General features: G+C 38.1%; 1 protein-coding gene across 11 annotated transcripts; it reads left to right on the top strand.

The window, feature by feature from the left end:
• Positions 1 to 8140: 8140 nt before the first annotated feature.
• LOC114284591 (fatty acid amide hydrolase) lies at positions 8141 to 20543 on the top strand. 11 transcript variants are annotated; one of them, XM_082914234.1, is made up of 21 exons: positions 8141 to 8327; positions 8504 to 8583; positions 9217 to 9326; positions 9498 to 9558; positions 10394 to 10584; positions 10661 to 10790; positions 10963 to 11040; positions 11118 to 11265; positions 12736 to 12848; positions 12942 to 13017; positions 14235 to 14306; positions 14980 to 15031; positions 15955 to 16035; positions 16123 to 16206; positions 16363 to 16466; positions 16695 to 16787; positions 18579 to 18647; positions 19056 to 19120; positions 19746 to 19807; positions 20109 to 20204; positions 20295 to 20543. In XM_082914234.1, exons 2-21 carry the CDS (start codon positions 8505 to 8507, stop codon positions 20355 to 20357), a joined length of 1827 nt encoding a protein of 608 aa, XP_082770360.1. In that variant the 5' UTR covers positions 8141 to 8327; position 8504; the 3' UTR covers positions 20358 to 20543. The 11 variants fall into 11 exon arrangements, with proteins under 11 accessions (XP_082770360.1, XP_082770363.1, XP_082770364.1 ...); XM_082914235.1 differs by having other exon boundaries at positions 8172 to 8327; positions 8468 to 8583; XM_082914237.1 differs by lacking the exon at positions 14235 to 14306.
• Positions 20544 to 20580: the final 37 nt, after the last annotated feature.

Below are 20580 nucleotides of genomic sequence, written 5' to 3'. Positions count from 1 at the left end.
GAGCCCGTAACCGATCAATCTTATGGCACACAGACTTAGGCTAACTGCTTAAGAATAGCAGATGGCAAACACGGTATTCTAGGTGCACCAATCCACATGCAATACAAAGAAACATATAAGTGTAGTCAAAACAAGATATCATGACTTCGAGTCAAGTTCTCTAAGTCCCCAACAGAGTCGCCAGAAACTGTAGACGCGCCCGTGGGCCCCATGCTACAGTTCGAACTCAAATTGTCACGGTTCTAAATCTGAACCAAAGAGTCTAGATCCAGCAAATCATTTTGAGAAAATAGATTTTTAGAAAAAAGTGCCAAACATGGACTGCTTTGCCAAATACAGATTCGCCACCTAAATATTTTTTTATGGGGGAATTTAGGAAACCCTGACTCATTTGCCTAAGTCCACGTGTCCATCATCACCAAAGTTGCCTCAGCTCGGGAACTTAGGTACGATTGGGGAAGGTCAGCTATGAGCACCCCCGCTCGCCCGATCCGAAGATCGGTCTCTACTAACCATGATATCTCGTTTTGAAAACGTTATGTATTCTTATTCCGATTAATTAGCTAATCTTACTATGTGATGCGCACAACACAAAAGTATAGACTAGATCGCCTAATTTGGACCAAAGCATCGCATATTCGTTTGTTTGAAAAATGGTTTGAAATTTGCTACTCACGAGTAGGCTAAAATACGGATTTTCAACGAGTAGTTCCAACTTAAACAATCCAACCTTCACCCAGAAGCATTCAGACAGATATATCACATAAGCATATAGCCACATGGTAAGCATGTTGTCATGTTAACATTCACACTCATGCGAGATGCTAAACCATAAAACACTTACAGTGTATTCCAAGCCAAAACAATGAACATGTTAGTAACCAAATGTATGATCCAAGTCCATGTTAAATGGCTAATGCATCGCATACAAAATGCAATCTATAATAGGCTCAGCCAATCCTAAGATGGCATATGGAATGCAATAAGTAACATGTATTCAAGTTATATTTGAAATACTATGCAATTAGCATGATGCGCCGAGCCCAGTGCATGCAAGACAAATGAATGGATGCACGCATGCATAGCATAAGGTATGCTAAATTAAATATGACCTAATACTAACCATCAAAAGCAGGTAAGTAAAAGGGAGAAAGAAGTGAGGGTTGGAAGACATGCACACACGCACCCACACTTATTACACATTCGCCCTCGCTCGGAGGGACCAAAAGAATAATACACTTTAATTAACCTACAAGTTAATTAAATAAATTATATAACACTTAACTAATTAACGAATCAATTAAGCTACTGAAAGCAGTAAAGGGCCTCGGGACGAGGGATGCACACATGCTCGGATTGGCTTCGCCCGGAAATCCAATGACATGCACAAGTTGCCTCTGTTTTCGCTGCTCTGCTCCTCTGAAAATGGCACAATTCCCAAGGTATACCTTATGAACATTGGGGAATGCCACCGGCCATGAGAGATGGTCACCGGCCAAATAGAAGTGGTCATCAACCATTTATGGAGTTATCGGCCATAAATAATTGGTCGATCGGCACTTGATGTAGTTGACCGGCCAAAACTTCCTGCAGAACCTGTTTTGACAGCAGCAGAGGACAAAACAAGGCATGGCAATGTATTTCAAGCAAATGTGTACACCAATACACCCCTTATCATGTTTATGACTCAAAGGGAGATAGTACTCGATTCTCAGACCACCAACCGCGCATTTCAATGCGTGATGGCCTAAGAAACCAAGTTGTGCACTTTCATGTTAAATGAAATGCAAACCAAATAAGCACATAAAGCCCAACCTCAATCATGGTGATTTCAAGAGGCAAGGCATGCATGCAAAATGTAATGCAACTTAGGCATGCAAGCTAAGTATGCAACATGAATATGAGGGCAAGCAATGCAAACATGCAACATGGACAACACACAAACATGTAACAACATGTTAAGTGGGTAAAAGAGAGAATACATGCCAAATGCATTACAACCTAAGCATCATAACCTAAGCACGCAACAACATGTCACATAGCTCAAGCAATGCAACAAAATGCAATATGGCTAAGCATTTGTCAACAATGCAAATAATGAGCATGCAAAACATCATGCGACCAAAGCATACAAACATGAAGCAATGTAACAACATTTGAGCAACATGCAAAAGGTGAACTTAAACTAATATGGACAAGCCTCAGCCATGTCTAAAATCAGTAGCCAAAGGCTATGGAAATGGGGCCAAATGCACATACAAACATGTATGCATACATGATCCAATTCTTAAGCATCAAAAGGCAACTTTTAAGCACACTAAAAGGGAGGACAATCATGGGCTAATGGCATGCATACTAAGCTTTGAAATCATGTTATAAAAGGTGCCAAACCAAGTAAACAAGACAAGCCAAGCATACAGCTAAGGTCTAAGGCCTAAGGCTCGCCAAAGGGGTATTGAACTACACTTAGCAAAACCAAATATGACATGATTTGAACAACCAAAATCAGAGTTTTAGCATGTTAAAACAAAGCCAAAAACACATTGATATGGCATCCTAGAGGCCTAAACATGATGGCATACGCAATGACACATTCATGGAGCATGAAACACAAACCCTCTAAGGCCTTAAAGGAACATCAAATACAAGCATACGAGTATGCCACAAGGACTGAAATGACATGGTAAGTGGTTCCAAATCACTGAAACAAAGCAAGTAAAGCATGCTCAACATTCACACTCCCAAGGCTAGCAAGCCAAAATACAAGGTGGCTATACAAGGCATGTCATGGATGGCCAAAACAACCACAAAAAGACCTTAGGCATGCTAAAACATGCATAAAAGCTTCACAAAGTTAGGCCAAAAACATACTAGAAACGAGGCTCAAAGCACAAAGCATGTTAAGGCAATTCATGGCATTACAAGACAAGTATGCAAAGTAAGCATGGTGTGTCCAAACCAACTTAAAACAGAGGTAAAACTTGGCAAAATACTACCAAATACCCACTAAGACATGGCCAACATGGTCTTAACAAGATGCTCACACATGAGGCTAAAATAGCCAATATTGAAGGCAACAAGGAGAGGGGATGGCCCTCTCCTTCTTAGGACCTTAAAGCACCATCTCTACCATTGAAATCCCTCAAGATTTCAGTGGTGAGGAGGCCCAAGCAAGGTGGTCCCGAAGCTCACCAAAATAGCACAAAATGGGGGCCAAACAAGGCCTAAGAGGGGTCAAACAACCCCATAGCTCAAAGCAACCTTAAACAACTATTTTAAGAAAGTAAAAATAAGACTTTTATATGTTATACACTAAGCTCAAAAACAGATGCAAGGTAGGCAAAAAGACTATGCAAAAATGGGATATTTAAATGTAAAGTTCTTACCCTTGTAGACCCCTTAAAGAACAGCACTCCAGCTACTTTCCTTAGCTCAAAACTAGCTCAAAAACTTCAAGAACAACCTAATGGCTCCTCAGCAACCAAGGTAAGGTGTAAAACTAGGTGTTTGTGCACAAAAGTAAGGACAAACACACACTTATACACACAAAAATGGAGATATAGAGATAGAATAGATACACTATGGCTAACCATAATCCAGACCTCTCGAACTCAACCCTCTAACCTCTGAAGAGGGAGGAGAAGCCCTCCTCTTATAGAGGATTACTCTTGCAAAGCTTACAAGACAAGCTAAGTAAGAGTGAAATCCCTCCATACACGTGTATGGAGGGGGTGCAAAGTGTATGCCAGCTAGCACAACTGGCAGAAAAATATTTGTAAAAGCAGATGCACAGTGATCGGCCAGCCAAAAATGACAAATTGGCAAAAACAATGGTCGGCCGACCATCAATAGTGCCGACCGGCCAAATATATGGCCGATGGAAACAAAACAATGGCCGGTGGCCTCAAGCCATGGCCGGTGAGGTGTGGGGGTGGCCAACAAGCCATTCCTTATCCTCCAAAGTAAAAACACAAGTGTTTGGTGCAAAACCAAGCACAAAACAGTCGAGTCGAGCAATCTTGAGGCAAGGTGCGTGGCCGAGACCTCTGAGAACTCAAGACGAACATGAACATGGATGATCACCGAGTGTTCAAACGGTGACGCCCAAGTCCTGAGGACGGTCAAAATGGGGTGTCTACAGTTGGGCTAGATTGAAGGCACCTCGTTACTTACAACATTCAGGGGGGGCTAGAGTCCACTAGAGTAGAGGAGGTAGACTGGCGGCCGAGCTGGGTGTTGGAAACATTCTCAGGAGCTGAGACCTCTTCCTTCTCCCTCTCCTGAAGAAACTTTTGTTGGACCGCATTAGCATAGTTCGCCATGTAGCCCGGTATGAAGTGGGGAGGGGGGTTCAAGAAGATGTCGGAGTCGTGTCTACAACCGAGCTTTTCAGCAACGACTTTCTAACTGCACTTGAAGAAAATATCCTTCGCAGCTTCGCACTGCTGAACGTACGTCTTCTCCCCTTCCTTAAAACCTCGGTCTTCAGTGTCCTGCATCTTTTTCTTCATGTCTTCCAGCTCGGCGTTTTTCTTCCTCTCCAGCTTGGCCAGCTCACGTAAGTAGCGATCTTTCTTCTCGACTAATGCCTTCTGCTTGTCAGCCTCCGCCGTGCTGACCAGTCCAGAAAGTCTTGAATTTTCGGCCTCCAGTTCGGCCAGCTTGGCTTGTACATCCTTTAGCTCGGTTGCTTTGGATTCTGCCTCAGCAACAACTGACCATGCCATCTTCCTGAGCTCAAGAACTCGTTTGTGAGCTACTTGGCTCTTCTGCAGAGCCTGCATTGTTTAGAGGGGTTAGGAGACAACTAATACACTCAGACCGTAACAAATGTTCAAAAGTTTGAAGGGATTTTTAGGCTTACCAGAATCATTGATTTGGAGGCCGAGCAAATAGCCTTCAACTCGGTCAGACCCTCATGCCGCTCCATGTCAGCAGGAAGGCAGACGCTCTTTGCTAGGTTGAAGGCCAACAGATGGTCCTTTTCGACGCTAACGGAGTCTGAAGCTGTAATAGCTCGGCCCCTGAATGTGGCTGTTGGCCCCCAGACTAGCGGAGAGGGAGATCTTAAGGAGCTAGGACGGTTGCGGCCTTGGGAGATTGTCGCATCTTCGAGCTCAGTTTGGGATGGCTCGTCCTCATCCCTTAGGCTTTGTGTGCGCGGCCGTTTGCTAGGCCGGGATGAAGTAGCTCGGGCAAAGGGGAGGGCTACCACTGCTTCATGTGTCTGATCGGCTTGTGGGACCTCAGTCTGAACATTAACAATGGGAGCGAATGTTTGTTCGGTGATTAAGGCACAAACAACTCGGCGCTTGGCCATTTTTTGCTCTTCGGTTAAGGGAATGAGGTTGATTTATGGCAAGTTTGGGTCCAGCTCTGGAGATGGTTGCGAGGAGGAAGTCGGTTACCCTGGTCTTCCTCCTACCACTGTATCTATATGTTGGTTCAAAGTTCAAAAGCTCGGCCCAACCTCGGTGACAATATCGAAGTGCGGCGCGGAGAGCGTCGAGGTTGGGGTACTGGTATTGTGACTTTAGCTGGTTCAAGTCTGCATAAGGAGAAAGACAACGATTAGCGAGGTGTAAAAGTTATAAACAACAAGAGCAAGAAACGGACAAACTAAGCCTAGTTATTCATACCAGCTATCCCTTTATTCCAGTTAATACTGTAACCCGGTATTTGGGTATTGATGGAATAGCTCGGCTAAATCGAGGTTGAGGCCAAGCCGGCAGTTTAGCTCAGCAATGCCATTTATTATTCTATATGAGTTTGTGGAGAGCTGAGTGGGCAGAGTCTTGTCTGCCTAAGGAATTCACAAAGGAGTGGCTGAATGGGAAATCGAAGACCAGCTTCAACGATGGATATTACGGTAAAGGGGACAAAGCCCGGTTTTCCCCAGGGCGTGGTATCTAGTTCGGCTAGTGAAAGATGGACATCGTCAGAAATGTTGTAGTCCTTGCAGAATTCGGTGATGGCCCCATGGGAGTTTACTAAGAACCGGTATTTACCCATTTAACTAAATTTGTTTATAAGTTAGCGCGGTAGGCTATCTCGGTGGTAAGATGATGTTGAATATCTCGGCGGAGCGTGCAAAGGTGTGCCTGGCTAACCTAGTCAAAGTCTGCAACGTGGAGATAAAAAGTGTTATGCCTAGATCATTGAGCCGGGCTAAAAAAGAATGATAAATAAAAGTAAAACCTAGTGCGGTTCAATGGGGTGTAGCCCATTCTTAGTTCGGTTATGACTCAAGAAAAGGCACCAAGTTTGTGGCTCGGTCATTGACAGGATGGTTTTTAGTTCGGTTGTGACGCAAGGGATGGCTCCAAGTCTTAGCTCGGTCCATGGGTGAGGTTTCTAGTTCGGTCTAATGCGCACATATGGCAAACAAGTTCCTATCACAGTCGTAGTATTATTTTGGATCAAAAGCATCATTTTACAGATTGTTTGTGAATCCAGTGAAGGATCTGTTACATGGTTTTTGGGACCAAGTGGTTCTTTTCCGTTGATATGAAAACTATACTAGTATGTGTTTTGAAAACCATACATATACTATGCTATGTATTGCTATACTATACAAAATAAACGAAAAGGAAAAAGATTAGAGCCACTTACAGCTTTGAGATGAAGGGATGAAGATCAAGACCGTAAGAATGGCAGTGAAAATGCAAGCTTTATAGGAGTTACGGTCGTGAAAATTGAGGCTCAGAGGACAAGTGCAAGAAGATGAACAGTGGTGTATTTGGTTCGAAAAATAGGGTTTTTGTATAAAGCATAGATTTGGGCAGAACTGTTCAAAATTTGCGAGGTATGAAGACGGCTATGACAGCTATGCTTGGCCAATGGGAGCTTGCCACGTGTCCAAGAGAATAGAAAATGATTCAGACGTGCAAAGCAATTGAAAAGACGTTTATGGACCGAACTTATCGGTAGCCCGATGGAAGGTGAGCTCGGTTGGCTTGAATGTTTCTAGCTCAGCTAAAGAAAAGTAATCCCAATCATGCTTTGCAGATGGCATTAAGGGGCAATTGAGAGGGTAAAATGTGTAAATCTGGGCCGAGCTAGGACCGGGTAGAGGTGAACCGAGCTGTGGGCTGAGTGAAATGGGCTTCGCCATTGGACCTAGTTAGCTCGGTCATAAATTACTAAGAAAGCCCGGTTGGAGTATGCTGAAGTGAGGTACAGGAAGCTGAATTGAAAGAGAAAGGTGGAATCGAGCTAGATAAAGCTGGGTTAAATCTACCGCTTAAGAATGGCGGTGTTAGCTCGGTCGTTTTGTCATACTACCAAGGTAAAACCATTTCACTTGGTTAAAGCAGTGAGAAGGGTGTTAGGGGATAAGCATTATCTCTTAGAGATGTGATTCCTAAGAGGACTCTACATTGAGGAGTAAGAGTCCTACTAGGGTTGTATCATATAGAATCTATAAAAGGTCGTGGGAGGACCTATGTATAGGTATCACAATTTTTACTCTAAATACACAGAGCTTATTGTCTATTGTCTAGTTGCTGACTTAGGCATCGGAAGGGTTTTCGGCACACACCCCCGACTAGCTCACACTTGTGTTTTCAGGAAATAAAGCGACGATGTTTGGAGGAGCGCAAACTTGATCAACAGGATCATACGAAAAGAATTATTTCGTCCTCGTACATATGTATAAGATGATTTATATGGTATTAGAACTTAAAAGGGATTGATGTAATTTTAAGACACTGTTTGGCAGATTTATTTGAGTTAAATTAGTCGCATAAGGCTTGTCTTGGGAAGTTGGTTTTTAGCCATTTTTTTTTTGGTTTGTAGGAAAAGTTAAAAGTTGACTTTTTTTAAAAAAAATTCATTTGAAAAGTTAGTTTTTAGCCACTGGTGAAATTACAATTCTACCCCTCATGAGTTAAAATGTATTACATGGGTGAAGTTGTAAATATTTTAAACTATATGGAGATAATTTGGTTATTTTATTATAATTTGATATCATAAACAAATATTAATTAACAAAATCAAAAATTACTTTTTATCAACTTCTTAAATTATTTGTCTAAAAATATTAAAAACTTGATTAAAAATCAAAAAAATTTACTTTACACCACCTTTTTAAAATAGGCCAAAATAGATTATTTGAGGTGAAGGATATATTTGTAATAATATATAAACAAAGGCCGTATCTGAGATTCCGCACGCATTCCAATTTCCAAAGCCGAGCGAAGAAGACGAGTGAAAATCACCGTCAGCAACAAGAAGAAGAAGATAACAACCTCGCTTCCCTCGCCAATTTTCAACTATCTCTCTCTCTCTCTCTCTCTAGCACTCGAACGGAGACTTCATTGCCAGAGGTTCGTGAAAAGTCCATTCTTATCATCGCACTGTTTAAAAACTAAATTCTCTCTCCTTATGTATCTTAATATGTGTATGTACATGTGCAAATTTAGTGTTTGATCGATTGTTTCTTTTGGATTTTATACGTCATTTCTAGAATTCTACGTTTTTTTTAAAAAAAATTTCTTTGAAGGATGGGAAAGAAGCGCGTTATGGTGCCCGCGAACGAAGTTGATTTGACGGCGGTGAAGTACGAGCCTGAAGTGATCCAAGGTGTTTGTTCTTCCATTGCATTTTCAACTCTTTGAATAATTTTGAATTGTTGTGTTGTGTGGATTGTGTAGTTTGTTAAGGAAAGATGAGAATGAGAATGATCGAATTGATTGTTGTATTTTTATTTTTATTTTTGAAATATACAAATAGAAAATTCATGTACAAAATGATGTGGATCAAATTGAAAGTTTCATTTTAAATCAAAATACTAATGACGATGATGATGAGTTTGTTTTAAAAAATGTTATTGCTACATCATTTTTGTGTATTTGTTGTGTGTGTGGTTTATGTGGTTGATTATGGAAAGATAAGAATGATGGGATTGATTGATTGATTTTTTTATTTCTTTTCAAAGAGTAATGATATACAAGTACAAAATTTGTACAGAATTTTCATATACAATGATGTGGTTCAATGTGAATCTTTTGTTTCAAATCAAAACATGATGAGTTTATTTTATGAATTTTCATACAGAATGACGTGGTTCAATGTGAATCTTTTTTTTTAAATCAAAACAGGATGAGTTTATTTAAAAAAATGACATTGTTGCGTTATTTTTGTGGAATTTTTTTGTAAGAATTTTATGTATGAATATAGAGCTTTCCTTTTTTGAATTGTTTTGCTGCCTTGCAGCTCCTCATATGGCCGGAGTGTCGCTGAAGTTATTTGTTAAGTTAGTTGAAGTCCCATTGATTGGCTCTTTAATCATATCTTACTTCAAGAAGCAGAATAAAATGTCTGAGGTGTGTTCATCTGTAAATTCTCATTCAATTTGGTATACACACACTCACACATGGATATATCTATGTTTAGGCTCTAGGTATCTGTATGAGTTATTTATTTTGTGAGTTGTTCAATTGGGGTGTGAGGGTAAAAGCAAGAGACTAAATGCAGAAAATATTTGCAATTGATAGATTTTGCAGAGTACTGTGATACCAGAGACACCAATGTTTATACCTGAATTTCCTCCCCAAGGTTTGTTCTCTCAAAAAATGGCTCATGTTAAATGTTTTTGACATTGTTGGTATGAGTAGCTCTATATTTTTTTGGCAATAGTGTCGTAGATGGTCTATGATCTGCTGGATACACTATCTAGTTGCTATAAGTTTGGAACCCCTGAAACACTTGAGCAGATTTGGCTGCAATCCTGCTATTTAATATTACTTTTCCAAAGTGCTTTTTTGATAGCTTAATTATTGGCATTTAGGATGGTAACTGAAGCTTACTTGCTCAATGTTTCTTTGTAACCAACTTGACAATATCTCTATAACAATGTGGAAGTGGTGAGGTGATATGGAATCACCATGCTTTGTCTCACTGAATCTGTTCAATTGGTCTGTCACACTTGAATGGTCCCCATTCACTGGTGTGCAATTAGATGATAAGACAGGGTTGCTTAGGCAATCTGTTATCACGCAATTAAATTTTTCTATTTCTTTTTTAATGAAGACTGCATACTATTGTACTTTTTATTTTTCTTCCAAAGAGGAATCAGCGTATTTGTCAACGTCAAAAAATTGGGGAATCATAGTTCTCGATTAAAAGACCTTGGCACTATACCTTTCTTGGCCTTTTGGCTTGGACCAAGGATAATTATTGCCGTTATCAATTTAAAACATTGGCACTTTGTTGCTTTGGCTGTGAAGATATTGAAAGCAATTGAGGGAAAATGAATCATAATATATGGAGAGAAATTGATAATTTCGGTGCAGAATGGAATGAGACTTCAAATATATTGTTTATGCATGAGCATAGTAAGATAAGGTTCATTTTTCACAAAATTTACCCATTTTGTATGATGTGAATTCAGAACCAGAGCCTGCTATTGTTGGTTTGGAAGAAGATGGAAAACCTGAAGACCAAGTTGAATTAGCGTTGAAGTGTCTCCCACACTATGATGCTGCAACCTGTTGGACTGGCAATTCAACTCCATCCTTCCGCTACTGGAAGATACGTGATTATGCACACGCTTATCGGTCTAGGCTGGCAAACCCATCTATGGTATCTCAGTAATTGTTAGTTAGGTTATTTATTTCTTTTTAATATTTGGAAGAGGAATCCTACTGCGAGCATATAGGTTGCAGAGCGCTTCATCTCAGCCATGGAAGAGTTCAGCAATAAGAATCCCCCAGCACCACTATTGGTTTCTTTTGATGCCGAGGAAGTAAGAAAGCAAGCTGCAGCTTCTACACAAAGGTTTGAGGAAGGTATCGGTGATTTTAAATGTGAATTCCTATTCATGTTATCAGTACTAGCAATTCAGTTACCTATTAAAATGGGTATTTCATATCTGATTTGCCACTTTGTGTATGAGTGTCTAAGTTTTGCTGAGCTAAAATTCAGTTCTCTCTTAATCCCCTATGGTGGTGGGTTGTCCAGGAAATCCATTGTCAATCTTGGATGGGATTTTCATGGCAATCAAGGATGATATAGATTGTTATCCCCATCGATCAAAAGGTAAAATAGATTTGACTTTTCATTTCCTCAAGTTTCTTATTCTACTTAGAAATTTATCTGTATTCTATGATGAAAAGGTGCAACAACATGGTTTCATGAGGTCCGCCCTGTTAGAAAGGATGCAGTTTGTGTATCAAGATTACGTAAATGTGGTGTGATTTTTGTTGGAAAGGCAAATATGCATGAATTGGGCATGGGAACAACTGGAAACAATCCAAACTATGGGTAAGTTTTCATGTTACAGCTACATAAACAAAGACATAAATAGGATATTATTGTTCAACATGCATGACTAAATGACCTGAGAAGTTGAGAACTTGATGAATGGAGAAATAATTCTGGTAGTCGCAAGTGCGCCAACAGTGGATTATGGCTGAATCAACACCTGATTGTGCATATATTGGTGCATCTGACCTGAAATAGTAGCTTCAATGTTACATTGCCTTGACATAAAGTCCATAAAACTTGTTTATTTTTGTTCACCAATATGTGGTTATTTCAATGTAGTAGAGATTATTAAGTAGATGCTAGACAACGATGGCCCTTGGGTCATTGAATCTGTAAATTTGTTGGAATCTTGTGTTATTACCTGCAGGTAACATGTTAGACTAAGGCTAGTTAATTTATTAAATATCTTTCTTCTTCTGTAATATTTGATTTACTTTTATCTGCTTAAAAGTTCTATAATCTCTGATTATTTAGTCTTCGGAATGCCCTTAGGGTTAATTATAGTAAATTATTATTTTGGGGAAATATCTTGGCTTGTTACCATATGTTACCACTGTATTCTTAGTTATGTTAACTTTAATTATCAAATATCTTGCTTCCAGTTATTATTTACATGTTCATCTGCTCGTGCAGATTATGGTAACCTCGTAAGCCTTAACTCATTAATAATTTAACAGAATAAATATATTGTTTAGAAAGAAATGGTTATGTATATGCTTATATTATGTTATCGGAACCCAATCGGGCTTAGTTCCTCAATTTCTTTTCTTTTTTTTTTCCCAGTTTGATATTCTTACTAATAAAGAAGCTTATTCATTGGCTTTAGATTCTTGTTAACTTCTTGCATCAACTTAAAATATCTAGCATGGTTTAATATGGGAGAGGGTCCTCTCTAGTTGGGTTTCCCAATTGGAGGGTATTGTTGGGCCTCCGTAGGCCCACAACAGAACCCGCATCAATAATTTGAACCGTTCAATATGTAGAGCTCATCAAGTACTTCATCCCTGTAAAAAATCACATTGATTGGATATTGATAAATACTTGATTAGACCACATTTGTATTAACAATTTATTTTAAAAATCATACTTACCATTGACACAATTGTGATCTGACCAAATGGCTGGCAATATCCGATCAATGTGATTTTTTGCAGAGATAAATTGCTCGACGAATTCTACACATTCAACGATTCGGATCATCGATGCGGTCTCCATTGTAGGCCCATGGAGGCCCAATAGCACCCTCCAATCCTATTTGGATTGGAGAGAAGCCTCCTCCGTCTAATATAATTTATTTATTTTCAATAAGTTTTATTTTTATTTTGTTTTATTCTTTTGGGATATGATTTACCCATTCACCTTTTTTCAATGGCAACTACATATCTTTCTGTATCTAGTACTGATTCCTTCAGCTTATAGATAGCTATCAGAGGCAAATGACTTTCATAAATTTTTTCACAATGACAGAACAGCAAGAAATCCACATGCTCCAGAAAGATATACAGGTGGATCTTCCTCAGGCCCAGCAGCAATCATAGCTTCCGGACTTTGTTCAGCTGCACTAGGAACAGATGGTGGAGGTTGAACAAATCTAACATGCCCCGCTGCAAATGATTCTCATTGTTTTCAAGATAATCATTGTAATTTGGTGACTTATTAATGCAAAATTGCAGGTTCCATTCGTATTCCTTCTTCCCTTTGTGGCGTGGTGGGCTTGAAAACAACATATGGACGGATCGACATGACAGGGTAAATTCTTGGGATTATATGACATCAGGTGTCATACATATACATTGCCATTATCCATTTAATTGGTCTGTTCTATACATAATGAAGCCATTTTAACTGATAAGAACAACCATGATGCTCAGTTATACCCTTGTTCTGGTACTCAAGTACTTTATTCACACACTTTTTTTTTTTTATAAGTTTTGTTTACACATGCTCACACTTATATGTCAATATCTTTTTTGTACGTGATAAGAGTATGCTTCATATGATTTGGAGTATTGGGTAGGCTGTGGACGTTTATGATCCTGTTTATCTTTTTTTAAAAAAAAGAAGACATCTACTGCTTTAGTATGGGTGCGAATAAATTAGTGTTACAGCCCACAAAGAGGAAATCTGTGACATCTGCCTGAAGATTAGTTATGTAAACTTATTTTCAGCATGCCAATTTGAATAAGAGTGCAAATAATCTAGGCTTGCTTATATGCTGGTGGTAAAATTTCCAACACCAGTTGTAAAAACAGTACTTATAAATTTGAGTTCTGGATTTTGTTGGATAATTTTCAAGAACTTGTCGGTGAGATAAGCACCAAATTTATTGACCAGCCTACTACTTAGAATGCTTTGGTTTTGTGTATATCATCATCAGCGTGTTTTTGCCTTTGAATGAATTATTAATACAAAAGATTCACTCATAATTTGTTTACAAGGTATATATCCTCATATTTTTGGCATCCACCAATTCTTTAAAGTCTTTTATGTGTGGCACATTGCTCCTTCCCATTTGTTCTAGTTTAAGTTTTCCTCGCGCAGGGTCAGACGATCTCACTGTCTCCCCTTTCTAGTACTAATTAAAATTTAGGAGTTCTCAGCAATCATATAACCTAAATCCTCATCTGACGCCAGGCTAATATTTCCTGTGACTTGTAATGGAGAACCCAGTTAACTCTTTGCTTTAAGTAAAATTCTGGCCAAGGTTATTCACAATCCTGATTCCTGTGTAATAGATGATCTAGTGGAGTTTCACAATACAATCTACATTACAATACCTGCCTAACCCAGTGCTGGAGCCATGTAGATTTGTGCAATATACCTTACAACTAAAGAAAGAGAATCTGTCTTGTCTTTTATGATCAGCAGTTCTTTATCGCAAGCATTTCTATGTTGAAGAAAGATATGCTTTTGAACACTTGCTGGATTATTTCCACTTCTAATCTTCTACACGTCTACTCTTGTAGGTCATTGTGTGATGCAGGCACTGTGGAAATTATAGGACCAATTGCGTCAAACGTGGAGGATCTGATGCTTGTGTAAGCGTTTCATGCATGCATGGCCATTCATTTATTCTTTTAACTTCTAGCTGTCTTGTATGGTTCATCACTTGACGTTAGTTAAATAGATTGCCTTACAAGTTTGTCCTATCTCTACTCCCAATGTATGTTGTGTTATCAAGTATTATATATCCGTATTTGGATTAGCTTTTTGTGATGAGGGACATGCATGAATTTCTGTTTCAACTTGTATAGTAAGATATAGAATTTATCAGAAGCTTGCAGTTGAGGAGTCAACAATTTTAGAAATGTTTGTTTAATACCAGTGATGATGAAGGGTTCAGAAAACTTCCATCAATAATATGAGATACTAGAATAATAATCTAGGTTTTATTTATTTATTTATTTTAAGGTCGTAATACCGTCTTATTTTAACACTCGTAACTTGATATTCATGCTTTGAGAGGCTTAAAAAACACGAAAAGATTCTCCAAAAGAAATTGAAACAGGACTACTAATCTCATGCTAATTAAATTAAAGTTTCCAAATCCACATAAAACAACATTATAAAGTGACCAATGTTCTTTGAACTCTTGTTACTTGGACTGTTGTCTTGATGACAATGAAGAGAAGTACTCAATTTTTAAGTGCATAACCATCAGAAAATAGGAAGCTTTAGACTCTCTTGATTTATTGTTATTTATTTCTTCAGGTATGCCACAGTTTTGGGCTCCTCTCCTTCTGATAGAATCAGTTTAAGACCGGTAACTACTTCAACCCTGCTATCCTTCCTTAAATTTAAGGCTCAGCTCAATTGTCATGTAAATCAACCAAGTACTGCCTTCTATGGATGAAAAAGATAGTGTTCTCATCTTTACAACATGCTTCATGAGCAATATTTAGGATTTCTAGGAATGCCTTGGGCATACATTGTGCTAATAATCCCCCATCTTGTTTGTACATACGATATTCTGACTACATGCCCTGTATTTAAGTTTTCTTTTTGGTGACCGAGAACCCATCCTATGAAAGGTCCTTTAACCCACCCCAAGTAAGTATCAATAAAAAGTTCTTAATCGAAAAATGTGCAACAGAAGTATAAAAATTTCTTTATCCGCTAGCTATATGCTTACTCATGCAAGTCCAACAGACTGTTGTGGTAGAAAATAAGGTAGCTACCAAACAAAGTGTAACTACAGCCAAATCAAATTGATGATATGAGAAGAAGTCACAGTTTTTTTTTTCCAGGTTGGATTAGAGCTTATGGTAACTTTTCCTGACTTGTGCTTTGAATGAAGAAAAGGACACACTACTCAACCTTACCTTCCAAGTGTCCTATCTGATAACAAAGAAAGACTTGTTAGACTAAAGCAGTTTAATTATATTCAGCAAGAATTATGATTGATTCTTTTGGATTGCACATTTTGGTCTCTTCTTCTCCTGTTTTTCTCCCTTTTAAAAGGGGCCTTGGAAAGCTAGCCCCAGGATACTAGGCAAAATTCTCACTGAACCGAGCCAGTTGGTTGTGGGCAAATGAACACCGACACAGACCAAACGAGTTAAACAACTGTGTGTTTTTTTCTTTAACTTACAAGGCTGAAGTTTGGAATTTTTTTTTCCAAGTATGAATCTCTGTTCTGCATGTTATATATTACACTGTCCGTCACTGTTCACACATCTTTTGTAGTCCCTCCCCTGTTTGCCCAATTTGTCATCACATGAGAGCTCAAATGCTTTGGGAGCACTGCGATTAGGGAAGTATACAGAGGTGATTGTTTTCTACATGTACTGAAAATATGCTTAATCTCTTTATTCTTGGATATTATTTCATTTGTTTGTGGCTTTTCTTGTGCAGTGGTTTAACGATGTATTCTCAACCGATATTTCTCAGAAGTGTGGCAACATCCTTAAGCTGCTATTGGAAAAGCATGGGTGCAAAGTAAGTCCATTACCCCTGTTATGTGCTTCTTGTTATCTTCCCCATTCATGGTGGTTGTTTCATGATATAGAAGAAATTTTACATCACTATCAGATTTAATGTGTATTGATATTTACTCTACTCTAAATTTAATTGTTTTCGTTTTCATTGCTCAAGACAATAGAGATTGTAATACCTGAGCTGCATGAGATGCGCATGGCTCATCTTGTTTCAATTGGTTCCGAAGCACTATGCGGGTTAGCACCTGTCTGTGAGGACGGGTACATGTCTCTGCCTTTTTGTCAGTTGCATTATTGCATATCAGATTGGTTTTTCACAAACTTTTTTGCTGCATCTACAGCCTTCTAAAGGGAAAATAGCCCTTTCTGTAGAAAGACTCTGGACGCAGCCGAAAAGGCTGTGGAAATAGCATTTCCAACTTTCTGTTAATCTCTGAGGATCATATCATAATTTGCATTATATTAGATTTATCTTATTTCTTTGTATAGGAATGGTGTGAAACTTACTTATGACACCCGCACTAATCTGGCTCTGTTCCAGTCATTCACAGCTTCAGAGTATGTTGCTGCCCAGCGTATTAGGTAACAGAATATTAACTGAAAATATGCATTTTTGTGGACAACTTTAGATGTTACTGTATCAATGCATTCCTTTTGTTTGGGCTGTTAATAATGGTTTAGCTGTTAAAATGTACTACCCTTTCTAGATTAGATGTTCATTTTTTTTTCCATGTCTTTTCTTCACAAGTGGAGGGGAGTGTTAGGGCACGGGGTAGGCCTAGATTAACGTTGGCTAACGTTGTAAATAGAGATATGGATCTACTTAATTTGACTAACGAAATGACCTTTGATAGGGCCGCATGGAGAAGAATGATTCATGTAGCCGACCCCATTTGATGGGACTTAAGGCATGGCTTGGTTTGGTTTGGTTTGGTTTGGTTATGTCTTTTCCTCACAAGTCCTCAGAAAGAATGGGGGTCTGAAAGCTAACAAACTAATGGAAGATGTCACCTTGAATGGGAAGATTTAGCATAAAGCATGCAATCTGTGCAGCTGACAACAAAATAGTGCTGTACGATTTAGCACAAAATTATAATGATGATAACATAAAAAGACTTTGAAGCTTTTTCTCGATGCAAAGTTTCTGTTACTGTTTTACTACATGATTTTCATGTCTATGTAATTGAAGTGTGTAGTTGACGTCGAAAATGCTGCCTTTTTTCCCTAGAATAAAAGGTGAAAGTGCATTAAAGGAGGTGGACTATCTAATGATACATTGATGTTCTCATTTTATCCATTGTAGATTAACGGTTCCATGGTTTATATAAACAATACCAGTCTAAGTAATGGTTGTGGTCCTACTTCTCAGTTTAGGGTTGTCAGGTGCATTGTCAATTCGTAATGGGAATTGGTTATCTAAGCTGTGAATTTTCTCTTTTCATTATTTAACTCTTAAAAGCAAAACATATAAATGATTAAGCCTACTTTTCTAAATGTCAAAGATTTTGGTAAATTTTTAGCCACTTAAGACGTGACTTATTGATAATCATTGTTTATCGATTTCTTTAAGCCAATGTTGGTAGGAAATTGGGGGAAATATTTTATTATTCATACTTTTCATCATTAGCCATTCCCTACATTTTATGATTAGGGTCAGATTTAAGTTGGTAGGTATAAGCATATGTGGTCAAATATCCATTGATGATGCAGCTGAATAAACTACCAAAAACAGATTGTAATTCAATATGGTGACATAATATTTGATCTCTGAAGTCTTCAATGCAAAGACTTGAGCTCATATCTTGTTATTTCCATGCCTCAAAGCATAGACCTAGCTTATAGTTTTTGAATAGATAAAATTGTTAAAAATGAGACATGGAAGTGTCGGGACTAGGAAACCTGTGAAATTCATGTGTAATGCACTGTAATGATTGATACAGGACGGAATGGGTATATAATGGCTAACGTAGCTATGATATGATTTACTATACCACAGATATATTGGCCTGTGGTATTGGAACCCTACTAACTATAAGAGTACTTAAATAATTCATGCCTGGAAAAGATGAAAACTGGAAGTGTTGTCTCCTTTCACCCAATCTTGTAATTGATTCATCCCCAACAACCACTCTTTCTTCTTTTCATTTTTATTGGATCTTGTTTCCTGTATTATATTCAGCTCAATTATATGGTTAATATTTGTTGGTAGTTTCACCAGAATATGCTCTACTTGGTAGTAACATGTTCTGTACAAAGTTTCTTGCCAAAATAAGGCATTTTGTCTAGAATTTGATTAATGGAAACATACAAGATTTCTTGTGACATAGTTTATTTCATAGACAGACTATTTCAGTTTTGTCTTGTTTTGCACAGACGAAGGATAATGTATTACCATACGGAGATCTTCAAGAAGGTTGATGTCATAGTGACCCCAACAACTGGGTATGATAAGCTCACTTATTGCTATAGGCAGTAATTAATGTGTTTTTACAATACATACTTGGTCCCTTCTTGTTCCAGGTTTTGGTAGTTTCTTTTGGGTTTTGAGCTTCATTTTATTTATCACTATTTTGAGGTTTCACTAAATATGTAAAAAACACACAAACAAAGTTGTAGGCACTTGCTATTTTTGTGAGGGTATTTTTTGTCCAATTTTTTTTTTTTTTTACTGAAACCTGCTAAAATCACTTCAGTGTGGGGGATGCTAAGCAATCCTCATTCATATTGCATACACATCTATAGTAGAAGTAACAATTGCTTTTTGTCTCAGCAACTATATTTATTTATTGTCATGCATGAAAATCTTTTAAGCAAATTATAAGTGAGATGATGCACTCTCTGATTTGCCAGCATGACAGCGCCTGTAATACCTCGGGAAGCACTTGCATGTGGGGAGACAAATTTGCAGGTTACAGGTGAGTTGATTATACTTTTCAGCTTGCATATGAAAAAATTATGTCACATTTCTGAAACTTTAATGTCATACTAGGAATTTCCTTCTACAATCAACTTTGATGAATGTACCATGCGATCGAAAAACATTCATTTTTAGTACTCCATCCAAACTTTGTCCTTCTACATGTACTAATTTTGTAATTATCCAGAGTCCTAAATGTTGTTTTTTGCATAGGATGATGAGAGCACCGCATGCATGAGTGGTTTTATGGAATTTAAGAGTCTTACACATTTAAAATGTCACTGGGAATGTGATATAGCTTATAACGATAGCTAATATTTGTTTCTTGTTTGACAGGGCAAGCATAATGACATAAAATGTTTTTATCTCGTGAATTGTAATGTGTCGAGTCATTGATCCATCTGAATTAGGAATGGGGAAAAAAGAAATGCTCAAAATAGACTATAAATTGTTGTATGCTTGGACAATTCCAGATCATAAGCTTTTGCAGCATAAGACGGACCGAATCTAATTTTCCTATGCTACTTATGAGCTAGTTGTGTCCCTTGTTGCTAATACCACAGCTCTGTATTTCGCAGCTTTTATTTTGTTGGACAATAATTATGCTTGTGGTCTTATTGCAGGTAATCTCATGCGATTTATTATAGCAGGAAATCTTCTTGGACTCCCGGCCATTTCTGTCCCTGTAAGTTATATCCATCTTTTCCGTTGCTTAATGATTACAAAGTATTCAACAAGGTTAACTCTGGCTCCTAGTATTGTAGCAACAGGCAATAGAATCGAAAATCACAAGTAAATATAAAGTCATACATTTTGCTTGCATGACTAGAGCTGTATGTTCAATATTTTTTTTCATTCAGTATTACGTATTTCAACAATGCAAATGTCACGTTCCTCTTGTCACTTGTTCTAGATTAGTAGAATGTTATTTTGAACAAGTGCTCTAGTCGGTTTCTCATTCTTCTACAACACATTCCAATGTTCAGGTTGGCTACGATAAGCAAGGCCTGCCAATAGGTTTGCAACTAATAGGCCGGCCATGGGGTGAAGCTACAATTTTGCGCTTGGCTGCTGCAGTAGAGGTATATATTACAATTTCACCCCCAAAATAGGCCCCTATCTGTAATATTGCAAGTATATTACTAATTTAAAATGGCCTTTGGCATTTTCAGGAACTCTGTTCTGAGACTAAGAAGAAACCTATGTCATTTTATGACATTTTAAAGGGGAACTGAGAAACCTGGGTTCAATTCACGCTTCTCATGGTTTATTTGCTTTTTTTGAGCACAAAACGAAATAGCATATATATTGGCCATAGGGTAAAACAGTTACAGATTTTGCAAGTTTGTGTGCTGGTTCGACCAACACCCTGTCCACTTTAGTTACACATAGATATAGAAAGGCAAAACTTAAAACTAAAATATCTTGCACTACTATATCTATCTCACAATCTAAACT

Source organism: Camellia sinensis, chromosome 2 (assembly GCF_055761805.1).
Source record: "Camellia sinensis isolate YWXY chromosome 2, ASM5576180v1, whole genome shotgun sequence".
NCBI classification, from domain to species: domain Eukaryota; kingdom Viridiplantae; phylum Streptophyta; class Magnoliopsida; order Ericales; family Theaceae; genus Camellia; species Camellia sinensis.
This window is presented reverse-complemented; position numbering and strand designations above follow the sequence as displayed.

What these genes read in the sequence shown, in the direction of transcription:
- LOC114284591 (XM_082914234.1), top strand. Translation starts at nt 8,505, where the DNA reads ATGGGAAAGAAGCGCGTTATGGTGCCCGCGAACGAAGTTGATTTGACG. An exon ending in ACCTGAATTTCCTCCCCAAG is followed by an intron (nt 9,559 to 10,393) that starts GTTTGTTCTCTC and finishes ATGTGAATTCAG; the next exon opens with AACCAGAGCCTGCTATTGTT. An exon ending in GACAAATTTGCAGGTTACAG is followed by an intron (nt 19,121 to 19,745) that starts GTGAGTTGATTA and finishes GTCTTATTGCAG; the next exon opens with GTAATCTCATGCGATTTATT.